We start from the raw sequence: 17,622 nt of genomic DNA on the forward strand, positions 1-17,622 counted from the left end.
CCTGTATATAATCAACATAAATAACATTTTTGTTTAAACTGAAATAACAACTTTTAGGCAAAAATCAACTTCATTCATCATGGTGCCAAGTGTAATACATCAGTAATATTCAAATTTTTATAACTTTTCCATAAAGGATTTTGTCTTCATAGTTCTAAATCTGGACCAGTCAGTGGGTGTCAAAGCAATCCGAAGGATAATTCGTTCAACTTAGCCATAGATTTCTATAGTCTTAGGACACTTGTATTATTTAAAAAATAACAAGATTTCTTTCTTTAACGCACATATCATTTAAAGGTTGGGACTATTAGGTTAAGTGGCGTCATCGGTATTCCAGGACCAAAAGTGTTCAATTTAGTTTATATTACATGTTACTGAAAGTTATATTTTAAATAATTTCTATATTTTATTCTGAATTTTCTTTTAGTTATAAGTAGAATTTAAAATATACAATACCAAATCGTTTTGGTATCGCAAAAAAAAATCCGATGGATTTTTATATTTTATCGTGCTACAATTTTAAGGAGGTGCTCTCGAGGGAAGGATTTCATTGCTATTTTTATATTTCTTATCCATAGCTTGGTCATATTTACGATCATACGGCTATAACGGCCAGGGCTATTTTATTAATAGTTCAAAGTTTTCAGGAAATATCCCTTATTGTTAAATATGTTAGTAAAAAAGGAAACTAATGCCTTGTTTTCGAGGAACCTACCGATACTATAAAGGCAATTTCATTTCCAACGCCCATAAAGAAAGTTATTGATGATATATTTTCAAACGGATGTCATTTCTTTTTAAACGTTGTGACACAATATAACGAGGAACAAAATACCGTTATAACACATTTTATATGACTGAACTTTACATATATGTATATATAAAATTAAACATTTAAAAGAGTAACTTTTAATTGATATTTTCTAAAGGTTGAAACAATGGACTTACAGTATGACAGAATGCAATTCCGTTAAAGATTTAACATGTATTGTGTATTTGTTTCGAATTGCCCTAAGTAGGGTAATAAATTTAAACAAGTTCTAGTAAATTCCTCTCTGGCAATAAAGATGTTTTATGTCTTAAAAGCAAACTTTGGGAAAATTTACTCTTATTATGTGCTAAAACTTTGTATTGTTATAGATTATAACAGGTTGTGGATAGCTATAATTTATTAAGTATTTGATTTTGTATACATTACATACTCTATAAGTACTAATTGTAGTTAAATTTAAGATTAAATGCAACTATATATATAATATGATGTTTCCAGATTATAATATAGATTTTTCAATAAAAACGGGTCGGTGTTGCGGTCTATGGCGACCATGTTAAATTGGCACTATTTATTATTTTATATTTTTTTAATTATAATAAATAAACACAAAATTGTGTATTTTTTCTCATTTACGATATAAAAAATGATGATTAACCAAGTAATTTGGAGACCAAAGACTACATATAGTCAAGAAAATTTTAACTTTAATCATAATTTCCAAACCTGTGATTCCCACTTAATATAACATTGAGGTAGAGTGATAAAACTCTCATATAGATAAAAAATGTGCTAAATTAAATATGGGATAGAAAATTTGATGTCATAAAATGAATTGAAGACATATAGTTTTATATCTTACATCAAAAATCGCATATATATCATCATTGTCTTAGATTTTCTACATGACAATGCGCTATTCATTATTATTTTTTTCTCCTTTTTGTAACATCAAAAACTTACAGTAGTGTCTATTTTTGACATTTTGCATGGAAAAATATATATAGCCCTAAAAATGTAGGCGCCATTTTCAATCTTCTAACTGTAACTCAGTAAGAAATAGAGATCTAAGAAATAGTTGCAAATTAATTATGATCATTGATGAACTAATTTTGTATATTGAAAACCTATCGTAGTCAATTTTTTAATTGAATGCAAAATTTAGTCTTTCAGTACAGAAAAAGCATAAAAGAAAAATATCACTTTCCACCAACACTGTGAATTAAAGTATTAATTATTTCAATAATATTTATTTTTTTTTAATTTTTATTAATTAATTCTTTGATATATTTAGACTATTTCACACCTGAATAAATATTTCCAGAGATATTTTTCAATACATCCATAAATTAGGGGATGGTAACAGTTCACGATTCATCTCCGCGAACTTGTTGATATTATTTTAAAAATAAAAAAATATTTTCTCCAAAATATATTATATATAAAATCGAAGCGCAAAGATAAAAAACTGTATCCACTTCGTACATCATAGAACTTAAATTGAATAATAAATGACATCTTTTTCACACATCTATAGGCATCTATTTCTAGTCAATCTAATGGGAATCGACTTATTTTCATTCCACGGAGAATGGAGAGGAGAAATATTTCGAGGTCGATGATTCCGCTACAGATTTCGATTTTGTTTATCTCGCCTCGTTCTTTCCATTTTCATATTTTCACCATTCGAAAAAGTACACAAATACCTAAGAAAAATGTGGATTTAATGAAAAGGAAATGTGGAAAAAAGGCCATGCTTCGGGTTAATTTCAACCTTAAGATGATGGATTGAGGAATCTTTAATAGTATTGTTTTTTCCTTTGGCAGCTTTACTCGCGTAAGATAATTTATGATGTGTTTAGAATAAAAGTTCTAAAAACCGATTTTAATCAAGTTTATTAGGTTGTCTAATGACCTTGACATGGAATACAGCACAAGTTTATTGGGGTTCATTCAATTTTATTTTGATTAATCTTATTTTGATCCTATAATAGATATTACTTTTGTATTGTAGAAATGTTGAAGATAAAGCTGTTATCTTAATTGCAGCAGGTTTATTGTGTGAGGAAAACTTACTACTTTATCATTTTCTGGTATCTCTACAAAAATTAACCGAATAGTTATTCCTATTGCCTATTGCCTCGTCTTAAGTTGGCTTATTTTCCTAATAAATACTATAAAATTAAATATTCTTCTATCTATCCTATAAAAATGAAAATATTATTCTGTCAGGAAACAGGCGAATATACATACATACATACATTGAATACTGTTTGTGCTGAAACTGATTGATAGTTTAAGTTTTGCTTTATGTCCAATATAAAATAACGTTGGAACAGTTTAATATGAACTGTCTTTAGTGCCGTGGAACAAATATAAAGTCACTCAATTTTATTTCATTATTTGAATTATTCATAGAAGACACAACCATTATAGAGGTAACGATTATTCATCATTGGCTTGTTTGTGCGATTTTCAAAAATCAACAAACAAATGATTTATTTTAGTAATTCGTAAACCAACACCTTGTATACGTTCCAATGACCAATTATATTAAATTACAATGTTTATAAATAGTTTGACGGTATAAATAATTTGGAGATATATATTCGGCAAAAGTAATATAGGATTTATAGAGATTCCAGCTCTCCAGTAATGCTAATTCAATGAAGCAAAGGTTCCGCTATCATTTTGGTGGCAATATCGTGGTATTTAGCTTGTCTGTCCATTCACGTCACTTGCGGGATTATTTCGAATGGAAACCTCGATATCCTCAATGAAGAAGCATGAATGAAGTTCTTACTTAAACTAGCGTGTCGCCGCCAAACACTGCCATGTTTGTATCATCATAGATGATGATACAAACAACCAAAAAGTTTAGTCTTGGTTTGAGGAGTATTAATATATCATCAAATATCTTCCTTCCTTGCCCGACACAATCTCCAGACCTCAACGCAATTGGACCATTATAGAGAGTTCTAAAGCCAAAAGTGGGTAGTATATTTCCATCCGCAACACCACTGAGGCAATTGGCGGATATTTTGGTAAAATAGTGTGTCAACAACTACGAATCTATTTTGCAAAGAAATGCTGCTGTTTTAAAAGCAAGTGGTGGTCCAATATTATTAATAAGTATATATTGTTAATATGTCAAGTCTTCATATTATTTTGTCTTTCCCCTATATATATATATATATATATATATATATATATATATATATACATGGGCGAAATAAAGATATTTTTAGCAGTTTGCTTTCAATAGCAATTAATATATAGCGTTAGAAAAAATATGGCGGTTACATACTCAGACAACAGAAAGTCAGATTGCAAAATGAACAAAGCACGGTTAAATATTGCTTAACCTATTAGAAAATAAATAATTGGAAAAATCCCGTCGCCATATTGCTCTGACCTTTTATTGATTTGAATATGTCAATCGCTGTTGCTTCCGCTACTTGGTCTTAAGAAATTATCCAAATAGACGTATCCATGGAAAACTCCCAAATCCGTATATCAATATAATAATATTTATGGAACGTAAGTTACGCTCGAATAACAGAACAAATAGCAATTAGTAATAGATAATAGTAACTGATATATCCGAATATGGACGAACAAATAAATTTTAAAACAAAAATTCGATACTGTTCTTCGAAATCCCTAGCTTTATAATATCGATATTTTACTTTGCAATTTAAAAGTTCGATACTTGTGATTTACAATTATCGACCCTTCTTGGACAAAAATTTCGGCCCAAAAAATATTGATATATTGGACAAAAAATATCGGCGAGAAATATCAAATATCTTTCAGGCAGTTCACGATTTTATTTGAACTCGAAAAAACGATATATCATGTAAGGGTAGGCACGAATCGACGTATTTTTTCATACGTAACAGTAATCAGAAGTAGCAAGGTCTGGAGAATACGACGGGTAGGTTTTTCAGGCAGTGCTCTATCCAGACGCATCAATTGATGCCGATAATGCCCTCAAATCTTCGTTTCTTCAATTTATTTTGCCTGTCCAGAATGATCTTTGTCTTCGGGGTCATATATATCACCACTCTTAAAATGTCTAAACTAGTATACAAATGTTGAAATCGATGTCGCATGATTGTCATAAGCTTCATATAGCCTTCGATAACCTTCAGCTATCTTTATGAAATTTATTCGGTATAAATTCAGACATTTTCAGAAACATTAAAAAGTTTTTTTTTTAGAATTACATACTAAAAACTTTAACCTATAAGTGAGAAAGTTGGTTACAAATATACCAGATGTGATTTGATGCACAGTAACACCATCTATTGTACATCCTTTAAAATTAATTTTTAGACCCGATACTATTATTTAAAATTATTTTGTCTTAATTTTTTAAAGTATATTAAAATATTTTACCATTAATTATAATTAATCATTAATCTAATTGCTACATACCGAATAATTAACAATACTGTAACTAATTAGGAGCAACGTAAAGATCTAAGATATTTGAATATTCTAAAAATTACATAAAAAGGAGTACAAAAGGGAATGCTCTATACCCCTCGTTTGAGATGCCAACGTCATCCTTAAGTTAAGGTATTTCTCATAGACAATAGTATCTTTTCTACGTGACCTGAATAATCTTTAAGAAAATCTTGTTAAAAACCATGGCGAATAGAAGGTGAAACCACAAAGAAACTATGTATAAAGGAACGTATATCTGCTTCGAAAGCAGATCGTTTTTCAGTGTAAACTAGATGCTTAAATTAACTTTAACCGGGATATATTTCAAGTTTTACCTTGTCAGCAGCTCAACTTTACATAATTTACTTTAATATCCAATTAGCCGGCCTGTTAAAGAAGATATTGACATTACAACCAATATATAATTAAATATCAATCTAATATTCTACTTAATTAATATAATTCCATGATATTCTTTAGGATCCAGTATATTAAAAGGAAATTAACTACCTAAAGATATAACAGGTTGGGTTTGAGGCTTAAGGTTTTAAATATACGGAACCAGATCTCTATTTTTCAATATAGCATACACCATAAATCAACGTGGAACCATTTATTTAAGACTGGTCGGCAAAAGGAGCTCAATATTTGGGTTCCACATGATTTATTAGTGAAAACTTTGATAAACTTTATGTCCATTTATAAATTCATGATGACCCTAATCGAAATCGAGCTAAAAAAAAGAAAATAAATGAAAAATGGATCACGTACAACGATAATGCTTGAAAAATATCGTGGTTGGAGTCAGGAGAAACTTCACAATAAGTTCCAGAGGCTGCATTGGCGCCAAGGAAGTGTTTAGTGAGAATGGAGGGTGATTACTCAGCATGAACTCTGCTCGATGATAACCAAACCATTAAATAGGTCATCTACTGTTAATATGAACAAAGCAGCCGATTCAAAAAATTTTTTAGAAGAGCTCAATAGGAAAAGCTATGTCCTCCATCATGACAATGCAGAGCCACAGACATATTTACTAGCTCGACAAAAATTAAGAGAGATTGAAACTGGAAAATGTTGATGCATCCACCTTATAGACCCGATATTGCCCTATGAGACTGCATTTTTCAAAATTTGTCGAAATATGACCAAAAATTCCTATTTTTAAGATCTACCATTGTTAATAATTTAGGGTAGACAGAATCAAGACATGCTGAATATAATGGATTTAACATAAACATATTAATATGCAGATACTGAAAAACACACAAAAATATATGCATAATGAAAATATTACTTAATGATGTTGTTTATACTAACATATACATTGGCTTCTTCCTTCAGTGTTATTGAAGTGATAGTTTCACAGCATTTATAAGAAAATGAAACCTTTAAAAACCCTGTAGGAAAAGCTGTTTCAAAGAGAAAAATGTATGTGTCTTGTATCAGGTTATCATTGGTAATAAAAATGGTTAGACTATAGGGCTACTAAGTCTCAATAGAACGTGAATTGGAATTAGCCAACTGTAAGTGTGTGTCTAAATACTATTAATTTTGGTATGATATATGATTGTATGATCTGGTATGAATTACTGAAACATCTGGTGAATGTTATCATGCAAAACACATAAGTTTATTTTAAAGTTTAACAAATAAGTTATACTCGATCCGTTTTATTCACCCGACATTGTACTTTCGGTTCTTTTTTTATTCTGACAAATTTCAAAACGCGTGTGATTATTTGTAACACCAAAGAATATAATTATTAATAATAATATAATGTGAATCGATGTTCATAATATGAACTATTTGATATAAGCAATAAACACGTTGAACTAATTAATATAAAATAACATTTTCAAATTGATTTTATCACCACTATCGTTGCCAGCTATTTTAACAGTGGATATAGCGAAACGTTTATTCTTTTAAACGCGTGTTACACTCTCAGTTTGCCAAATACCATTAATAATTCAAATAATTATAAAAGCGTTCTAGTATGAAGATCGTATTTTTGTGTCTCAACTATAAGTTCCGAGTATTATAAGGAATTTTTAAACCACGAGATGCAGTGAAACTAAATTAAAGCTATCAATAAAATAATTTTCTCCATGTAATTTTGAGAATAATGGTTTCGTTCAGCTTGAAATTATTATGTAAGTTCTCTTAATCTTTAGATTCTACTTAATACTAGATCCGTTAATAGGTAGATTTATATGGTAAAACTTGGTTCATCAACCAGCTGGAAAGATTATTAGATTATCCTTGGTCTGCTTTAATTATTCAATAATATTCAGTGAAGTATTTTACATTATTTTTTTATTAAACCAGAGTATAATTCTTACTGCTTCAAGTTAGATTCGATTTCATCTTAACTTCTATGTTTTACCGAAGATTTAGCTAATAAATATTAACCAATAGGAATTATATGAATGCGAATTCTTTCTAGATATGGATCTTTAGTTTTTTTTTTAAATAGAAAATGGATAAGGTCTTAAATGCTAGATTAACATCCATAACAACTGTCTCCGTAACTGTAACCGATAACTACATTGTCAGTTAAAAGTACAAAACATAAAGAATCTGTAAAGAAATCTCCCATATATTAATAGTGAAAAGTTTAGATTGGTTTTGCTACCAGAGGTCGCAACTATCGTCAAATATGAATACCAAGAAAATATAATAATGACAAATATAAAAACACATTAAAAATAATAAAACGAATTTTAATTAAGTATGTTTTTTTTTACATTTTAAGTCAATATTTCAAAAATACATGAAAATATACCATACAATTTTACAATGTTTATAGAATACAAATGTGAGGAAAGTTTCATTACAGTAGTTTATAGAATCTTCTGTTTTATTGATGTAAAATATAATTGCATATAAATAAATTCCCTTTTGTTGTTAAGTTACATTTATAATACTGGTGAATTTGAATAAATTCGGTATCTTTTGTCACTGGTCTTTATACTTCAGTTAAAAATTTATATTTGTACTTATTTGTTCTTTTGAAAAATCGACTTCTGCTGATTCCAAACTTACGCTCATATTTTCATTTCATTTCAAAATCAATTATACACACTTGCTATAATGATAGAGTTACTATAAATTAAAATTAGGACTTTGGCAAGTACAGACTTTATTAAACATTGGTATTCCATATTTTGTTTTATAGTCAGCCTGTCTAAATTGCAAACTACGAACCTGTTAGGTCATATTAATGTACTTAAGCTTCTTCTGATATAAAGCAGAAAAACTTGGAAAATATTCAAATAATTATTCCATTCGAAACACTATAACTTCGAACACGACACTTAAGTGTATAACAAAAAATTTTAAAAATACTACGGTTAAAAAATGCTACGGCATAGAAAATATTTAAAAGTTCTAGGAAATACTACAGATTATGTCTAATTGCCAAAATGTTCCAAAAACCCAGTATTTCTTCAATAGAATAAACGTAAAATTAATTACGTCAAATTTGTTATTCATTTTCATTTTATATTTATAGTCGCCTAGTGACAAAACAAGAAAGTAAAACTTTGTTTCACATGCGCCCATTTAACATCTTCTATATCCTCTATATTTTGTGATTAAAATATACGTAGATATATTTTTGAAGCAATAAATAAAGTGTCTTTTAAAATAAATAAAGTAAAATCTACTGAGACGAATGACGTATGTATATTATATCCTAGCTTTAAAGGAACTTCAGCTAAAAGCTAAAACACTGGCTTCATAGTTCTTTCGAGAATTTGCACATTTTATTCTTGGGGTTGTTCTCTCGAGTTCTTGGTTATGACTAAAATATCTTTACTATAACCTCATTCCCTGAATGTTTTGAGGCTGACGAATGTCAATCGAGTTGTCTGTACTACCCTTATCTTGAGTACTCGTTCAATATAGGCCGGATATTCATTATGATGAATAAAACGAGATATGTCTCGTTTTATTGATTATTATGTGTTTATAATGCAAAAGTAGAACCCATTACAAAAATATTATGCAATGTGTGTAGGTAAAAAAAACCCTATTTATTTCTAATGTATGACATTCTTTCGCTTAGCCGCCTAATGCTTTCCCTCCAGGTTGAGGTCTTTAAATAAAAGCATTAGAGGTATGACAATAAAACACTATTTACATTTTCCACTGGCGAGAATTTTGTCACGTAAATTTACCCCGCTGTGGAAAACTCCGTGGTTATTTTTATTATTTAATAGAGTCCCTTTCAGACAATTTTTCTTTTCAATTTTAGTCTTTTGTTGGACTATAAAAGAATCTTCTGTCAGTGATCCTATAAAATGTACCCTTTTTGTATCTTGTATACCAACTAATGTCTCTATAATATTTACATCATTGTATATGAACTCCTTTGGTCTATATTATGTATCTAATAGCGTTGGAAACTATCGACTGTTTAGTAATTGACTCATTTTTACTATCGACTGTTTCTTTCGCTATATTTGGATTGACTGATTTTACTAGTTTGGAAGGAATTCGTAAATCTTCGTCTGTTATCGCTGAATAGAAAAACAGTGAAAGTGTGCATTTGACTGAAATAGTAAATACTATTTTCAGTCGCTAGTTTTTTACTAGAGACACTTTTGCGACTATTAACAGTTTATAGTATCTTCAATCGATAGTTCCCAACGCTAATTTTTAATGATAGACCTTTTAATTTTTTATTGATAATTGATGCCAGCATTATATAACAATATGTATTTATTAATAAGGCATTGAGCCATTATTTGTTTTTTCAAACAGCTACAATTCTTCTTGGAATAGATTCATAGAGTCTGAATAGTTTCCAATGAAATTTTGTCCCAACAAATGTTTTAGTGATGTTGGAGATGGATATCTACTGCTCACTCTCTGTTCTAGAACTCTTCATCACGGTTCATTTATGTTAAGGTCAGGCGATTTGCTAGTCAGGAATGATATGAATCGAGGAAAATTGAAACTTTTGTGTATTTGGCAACAATATACTAGTCGTAATAAGAACTTTATCATTAAGGATGGTGAGATATTTATTCGCATAATCCGGCCAGTAATGTGAATAAAGAAACAGCCGAATGCTATGATATTACTGCCGAAATCATATGCTTGACTGTACAAAGCAGGTTCTTCATAGTGACAATAACATTTTGGTTAATTTGTCTCGAATAACAAAAAAAATTAAATTTAGTAATGTAGGAATTGATTTTCATAAAAATTAATTGATAAACAGCCATGAAAGATTAAACATGAAAAAATCTAAAAGATTAATGATGCGGCTAAAATCAATGTAAATGAATAAATGTAATATGTCAAAAAGTTGAAATATATTTGTTATTTAAGGATCATATATAATATTTTTACATATTACTGAAGCGGGTGTACGAAATTGGATTTTTTCAAGTATAAAAATTTGTTTTTTTTTCACAGAATTACGGCACGATTCCTGTTTTTATTAAATTTATCAATAAAAAAACACATATCGAAATAAAAGTATTCCACGCGCATTATTCCATTTTATTTTACCGTAACATAAAAATGTATATCAAAAACAAAAAAAAGCCATAGGGACTATACGGGAAGAGGCAGTTTAAAAAATAATTTTCCTTGTATCCATCTGCGATTCAAAGCATGACATCAGTATTTTTCCTGGCATAATACTCACACAAAGTCTTTCATAAAAAAAGAGAAAAGTTAAATGTTTTGTCGGTTGTCTTGTCGACTTTCAAAAATGTGGGAATTAAGAACAAAAAACTTCTCATTTTCTTTTACGTTTCACGAAAATTCTGTCACAAATCCGTTCGGTGAGAAGAAAGTCTATATTGTTTAGTAACAGTTTTTCAAATGAAATACTCTTACCAAATTTAGTACCCTGCTTTTTCTGTTAACGGTTAAAAATTTAAAAATAACACGTTTTGAGAACTTTATTATACAACGTGGTGCAAAAGTCCCGTTACTATTTTGATTGCTTATAACTCTGCTCAAATAAAAGGTAAGTATATTTGGTTTTCATAAAATGTTTAATTGGTCCTTACATTTTTTTTTCGTTATTATTGAAAAATTAATTCGGCAAAATGGTGACCATTACGTTACATTGAGCACGCATTTTTCATGACATCCTGCAACATCTGAAACTGAATTTATTCAATTGCGTGATGAACATTGTCTTTAAGGTATTGAATCGTATGTTCACATAAACTTTTGGTTTTAAAAAACCCACAAGAAAAAGTCTGGTGCTGTTAAATCCGGAAATCTGGCTGGCCACGCTAAATTGCCACTTCGCAAAATTGGTGTTCATAGAAAAGGTCATTCAATAATTGAATTAGTGAACGAGCTGTGTGTGCTGTGGCCCCATGTCGCTGAAACCACATGTCCTCTAGTCCTTGCTCTCTAATTTCAAGCACAAGAAAATTTCGAATCATGTCTTTGTACCGTTCAGCAGTAATTGTAACAGTAAATTGCAACACGTTGGTCATTTTCAAAAAAATAAGGACAATGATGTTTCCAGCATGAATACCACACCATACATTTGTTTTTAGTAGATACAATGACGTTTCATGAATTAATTGAGGTTTCTGTGCTCTCGAAGACCGACTGTTCTGTTTATTGACATGGCCACTGAGAAGAAAATGCGCTTCTTCGCTCATTATCAATTTAGACGAAAAATCTTTAGTTTTACCAGACAGCCTTAGGATTGTATTAATGTACCCAACTCGTTGATCAGGATCTCTCGGTAGCAATTGAAATGGACTAATTGAATTTTTACGATAACATTGTGGTTTTGTGAGACACTGGACGATTAGGATATTTTTGACGCAATTTCCTCTGAGCGGCAATAATAGAACGATTATATTCAATAAATATTGTCACTATTTGAGCTCGTTCTTCTGGCGTATATTTATCTAAAATTAAATTTGGACGTCTACACAATACAATGATTGAAACGAAACCGAGCTAAACGTTACATAACCAAGATGGCGTGCAATCAAAATAGTAGCGTGACTTTTGCCCCCCTGTTACAACTTTGAGGCTCCAGAATCAGAATCAATTAAAATATTTTATTATATGTAATGTTTTTCTAATTTATCAAATAAGTGTCAATATGTAAAATATCCAACTAAAAACTATGCACTAATATTCAAGATCATTAATTTATAAAAGCATTTTAATTAGCAGTTTTGCGATCACTTTAGTAAATTAGAAAATATATTAACAATATCGTTAAGTTAGTGACAGTCGCGGGTTCAAATCCTGCTAGGGCATGGTCATACATTTAAGTTTGTGATTGTCCAAGATCCGAAAGAATAATGATCATAATCACGCCGTCAACCAAGCTGGTACGACCGTATGTCTTTTGGGGTGATCTCTAAGTTTTTACTTGCCAGTCAGTAGGCTTAATGGCGACGACCGTGGTTCAAAGCCCAATTTAAGAAATAGGTCCTGCATAAATAAATCCTAAATTGTTAAATGGAGACTATAAAATATAACAAAAATCTACATAATACAATTGCAATTGGACACAAATTTCTGAAATTCTTTGAAGAGTATCAATCAATAAACCCTACCAAAAATAAAAGTGATAACTGAAATTTGATAATAAAGTAAAAGAAAACACAAAAGATAATTAAATTTCCTTTACTTATCAAATGTAATCAGGTATTTAATGTTATATTTGTATCAAGATTAATTACGAACAAGGAAGTGAAAAGTGTTTATAAAACGATTCTTATTGAAAACTTTTTTATATAAAGGGCAGATCCTATTAAACTTGTTATCACTTCGAGGCTTCGTTAAAAAGGTCTCTTCGTACAGAAGATCTTTTCACGTTTCCTCTCGTCCTCTCTTTCTCACGCACATTTCGTCATTTATTGTAGCCAAGGTTCAGTACAATAGCTTCAAATAAATCTGGACGTATAAAAAAAGTTTATTACAATAGACACGAGTGTAATACTTGGTTGTAAATAAAACAAGATACATATACTGGCGATTTAGTTTTCTAAACCAAAAAATTAATTGAAACACATTTTTCTCTTATTTATATTGAACAGGATACATATATTTTTATTATTACAAAAACAATAACCATTATATTCGTGATACATGAACTAATCAAATTTGTTTGTGTTCTAGGTTTAAAGATAGGTTAGGCCCAAGGGCAACCCAGAATGAGTAGTCAGGATGAGACAGCAAGCCTTCTGGTGGGCCAGCCCTCATTAACAAGCGCCTCATCGCCAGCGAACTGTTCGAAGCCGGTTTTGATGCGACAAGAATGTACCACCTTTCTGGTTTCCTCTCAACATCCTCAGCTATCGGTTTTCTCGGATAGTGAAGAAGACGGATCATTGTGTCTTGAGGAAAATAGCACTCGGTCAGTTCCAGACATCGAATTACATTGCAGGTAATGTTGGTTGATCGTATACTCGCTCTTAAATTATTCTTTGTTAATTAGTTTTGAGGTTTTTCTTTATTAATATAATATATATATTTTAATAGAGAATGCTGCTGAAACTAAAGTTCCGAAAAATCGCGAGTTACGAAAAAGGTATTGGAGAACAACCCCAAAATAATTGACTTTTAAGTATTAAATTCGGGAACCGAGTTACCAGTCGTTTTGGATACGTTTATTGGTCAACGTGTATTGGCAATTTGATGGCGCTGGAGTATTTTTATGAGGATGTGTTAAATTTCACTGTTTTTTCCACAGATCCACAAGTAATAAAAATAAAAATATATCAATCAAGCAATTCAATTTAATGAAACAAAAAAGAGAAACCATCGACACCGTACTGAATATACGATTAAGATAATGGTCTTCTGTCAAATGGGTCTTTAATAAAAATATAAACATATATTTAAAGTAAATCATAATACTGCATGTTTAATATAACATAGTAAATTTATAGTTCAGAAACTAAGAACCATAGAACGTAAATTAGTTTGAATTTACAATTATTTCCCTTTCTAACCATTATACGATGACGATAACAAAAATATAATCTTAAAATCTAACCTTTAAAATAATAAGGTTATTTCTCTAGAGGCTCTGTAGGACTATAGCAGTTCATGAATTTTATCGCATACTGGACATATAAAATGCTAAGAAACTACAATTTTCTCTAGGAAAATTACTATTTCCCATGCGAATTGTACGCTACTCCTACCTAAAGAGATATTTTTACAGTTGTATACTGACGTCGTCAATATTGTTTCATTTAATTTTCTTTTTTAAACACTCGAGTTTTTAATATTTCCATAGACGTTTTCCAAATGCAGTCACAATTCTCAAAAGCAAAATAATAATTTGTATTACCTGCCCTAGAATAAGTTTTATATATCTGAAATTTAATATTTTCGCTGAAGTATTAGGGCTTATATTTTTCAATATTATTATTTATATGTTGTAAATTTGCATAAAATCATTTATAAATACAGTAAATAATATTATTAGCTTATGCTTTATGTAATAATATACTATAAATTAAATGTAACAAATTATGAAAAATAAATGTGTATCATATCTTAAAATATTATGATATTCAAAAATAAATAAACAACCAGATATATCTCAAATATAGTAGAAAAATTATTATTTCCGGTATGAATTTTTCAATGGGTCATACTTTCGTACTCTGGAGGAACTTTCTGAACTATCTGAACAAGTTAATAATCGCCGAAAGCCAGAGCGATACTATTTTTAGGTCAAATCGCAGACACTATTATTACTTTTTAACGGACTATATCTAGTTGATGGTTAACAAATAAAGGAACATTTATAAAAATATATAGTGTATAATATATACCGCATACAAATTTTACAACAAAATGTTTGATATTAAAAATAAAATGAAAAAATCTGACCTTAAATATAATGGTGGTATTTCCGCTGGGGGCGCAACTAAAGGAATGCCGCCGTTCACGAATTTTATCGCGCCCCTTACGTATAAAATGTTAAGATACCTCCAACTTTCCCCATCCAAATTACTATTTCCCATGCGATTTGCACGTCGTAGCCAACGCAGACATTTTTTCGATGTACCGAGAGGTTTTTTATTCTGTTTATATTATTTTTTGCTCTATATATATATATATATATATATATATATATATATATATATATTCTATATATATGTATATATATATATATATATATATATATATATATTCTATATATATATATATATATATATATATATATATATATATATATACATATATATATATATATATATATATATATATATATATATATATAGAATATATATATATATATATATATATATATATATATATATATATAGAATATATATATATATATATATATATATATATATATATATATATATATATATATATATTCAAGTAGTATACGTACACGTACTATTTTAAAGTAATGATAAACTAAAGTACTATAAATATTTTATGTTTTATACTTCCTTTTGGCAGCAAGAAAAAAAATCCAGAGATGGCTTCCCACCCAGAGACGAATTTAAATGGATTTCTGGTACCAATAGCAAAATTCCAAAATTCAAAAAATATATGTATCGATCCTTGCTTTCAATATTACCACATATACTCCTAGTTGTTAGTCTCTTTGGTATTATACTGTATGGTTCTTATCTGCATGAAACTGGGGGCACAGATTCTGTTCAATTCTGTTTCAAAAGGATCTGCGCAGAAATACGTATTACCATTTTGAATTTTTACATCCCTCAATGTATTTCTTTTCAAAAATATCATACATGTACTTGTTTTTTTACGTTTAACTTGTAACAATATATTTTTCTTCTTTATATTAAGGAAAATTATTTCTGAATAAACCCATATTATGCATTTCAATTAAATTATCGATGTAAATTTTGGTACTAAAATTACAACTAGAATTTTCATTTTGGTTGTGCAAAATGAAGATGGCTATCTTTATTTGGCTCCATAATCTGAAATGCAAAGAACAAACGTTCCTATTTAGAGGCCTAATGCAAAAATTCATGAGAGATTCCCATGAGTTTATCATATTTTACCTTCAAACGCAATTCCTGCGATACACGAGATTCTTTGGGATAATAATTAATTTTATTTGAACCCTATCATGCTGGAAAACAATATTTTTATTCAGTTTTTGCATTTAAACAATATGATTGTGTAAAACTGGCGGGGGTGTAAAATCTAAGAGGAAGTTAATATTTCAATCACCACTCAGTCCAGTCTAACAGTCAGTAAATTTAATATCGCGAATTATGGCAAAAAATAAAACTAAGTATAACTTAAAATATATTATTCCTATTTTTTTGTGCAATTTAAGTTAAACCCTTAGGAATTATGTCAAAATTACTTTTTAGCGTGTCTTCTAAACTATATTTCTGGTTTCAGAACACGTCTAATTAAATATGTATATGTAGAATCAGGAATAATATCAAAAGTAGTATCGTAGAAACAGCAGAGTTAATTCTCTGGAGCCGGATATGAAGGTGTGCATGTCTACAAATTTTATCGCAGCGGCATATAAAATGTTAAGATAGCTTCCAGTTTTCTGCGCTGAAATTATTATTTCTCATGCATTTTGTACATTGTTTCTAGAGGAGATGTTTTATAGCTACACATCAACGTGAACTATTTACAAAGATTATTTTTGAATAAATAAATTTCATTTTAATATCGCACTATCTCATCAGATAACTACCAAAAATATATAAAAGTAAGCAATTAAGTATAAATGAAGAAAAATTCAACCAAAGTTTTTACGAAATTAAAAAGTTTTTTCATAACGTCTGAAATTCAAAGATAAAAAATAGACGTAGGAATACAATCTGCAATTAGCAGTGTTTTTGTGAAAAAAATTATCAACCATTTATAATGATATAGAATTATTTAAAACTAGACTATGTTTACATCAAAATAATATCTACATAGCTCATCAATATCTATAAATATATCGAAAAATAGATAGTCTATCCATATATCAATCAATATATCAATATATCAATAGATATTAATATCCCTCTCTTATCAAAAAGGTCATAATAATTCAATTAAAATAAAAATATAATTAATAATATTATTTTTTAAACTATTTTCAATAATACACTACGGTTCTGTTGATACTAAATGGGTCTAGTTGTTGATGTATCGCTATATTTTATGTATTTTATAATCAATTACACTAAACAATATTAAAACCATTAGTTTGATTTCGAAAATATATTCTCTCTTAAAAAATTAAACATTATACTCGAAATAATTCTGGAAAACAAGATACTTATTTCAAATATTCGACTTAGAATATTTCACATATCAAATACATTTCTTCCTTTGTAGTTTCTTTCTAAACTACTTGAATATGTTGCTAACCACCGAGAATATTACCACTATTGATTTGTTTTTAAAAACGTTTTTTCCTTCTT

At 29.1% G+C, this 17,622-nt stretch overlaps 1 protein-coding gene across 4 annotated transcripts in view; it reads left to right on the top strand.

Annotated features, from left to right (window-relative positions):
- The window catches only part of SK (small conductance calcium-activated potassium channel), a 237,333-nt gene that overhangs the window by 125,606 nt on the left and 94,105 nt on the right, over positions 1–17,622 (top strand). For all 4 annotated transcript variants that reach the window (XM_076405133.1, XM_076405132.1, XM_076405134.1 and 1 more), the window contains exon 2: positions 13,355–13,622. In XM_076405133.1, coding sequence (XP_076261248.1) covers positions 13,390–13,622 — 233 coding nt within the window. In that variant the 5' untranslated portion in view covers positions 13,355–13,389. The remainder of the gene's footprint in view (positions 1–13,354; positions 13,623–17,622) is intronic.

This window comes from Rhynchophorus ferrugineus, unplaced genomic scaffold (genome assembly GCF_030347505.1).
Source record: "Rhynchophorus ferrugineus isolate W39M unplaced genomic scaffold, kcgeb_rfMv2 rfM5, whole genome shotgun sequence".
Lineage (NCBI taxonomy): Eukaryota > Metazoa > Arthropoda > Insecta > Coleoptera > Curculionidae > Rhynchophorus > Rhynchophorus ferrugineus.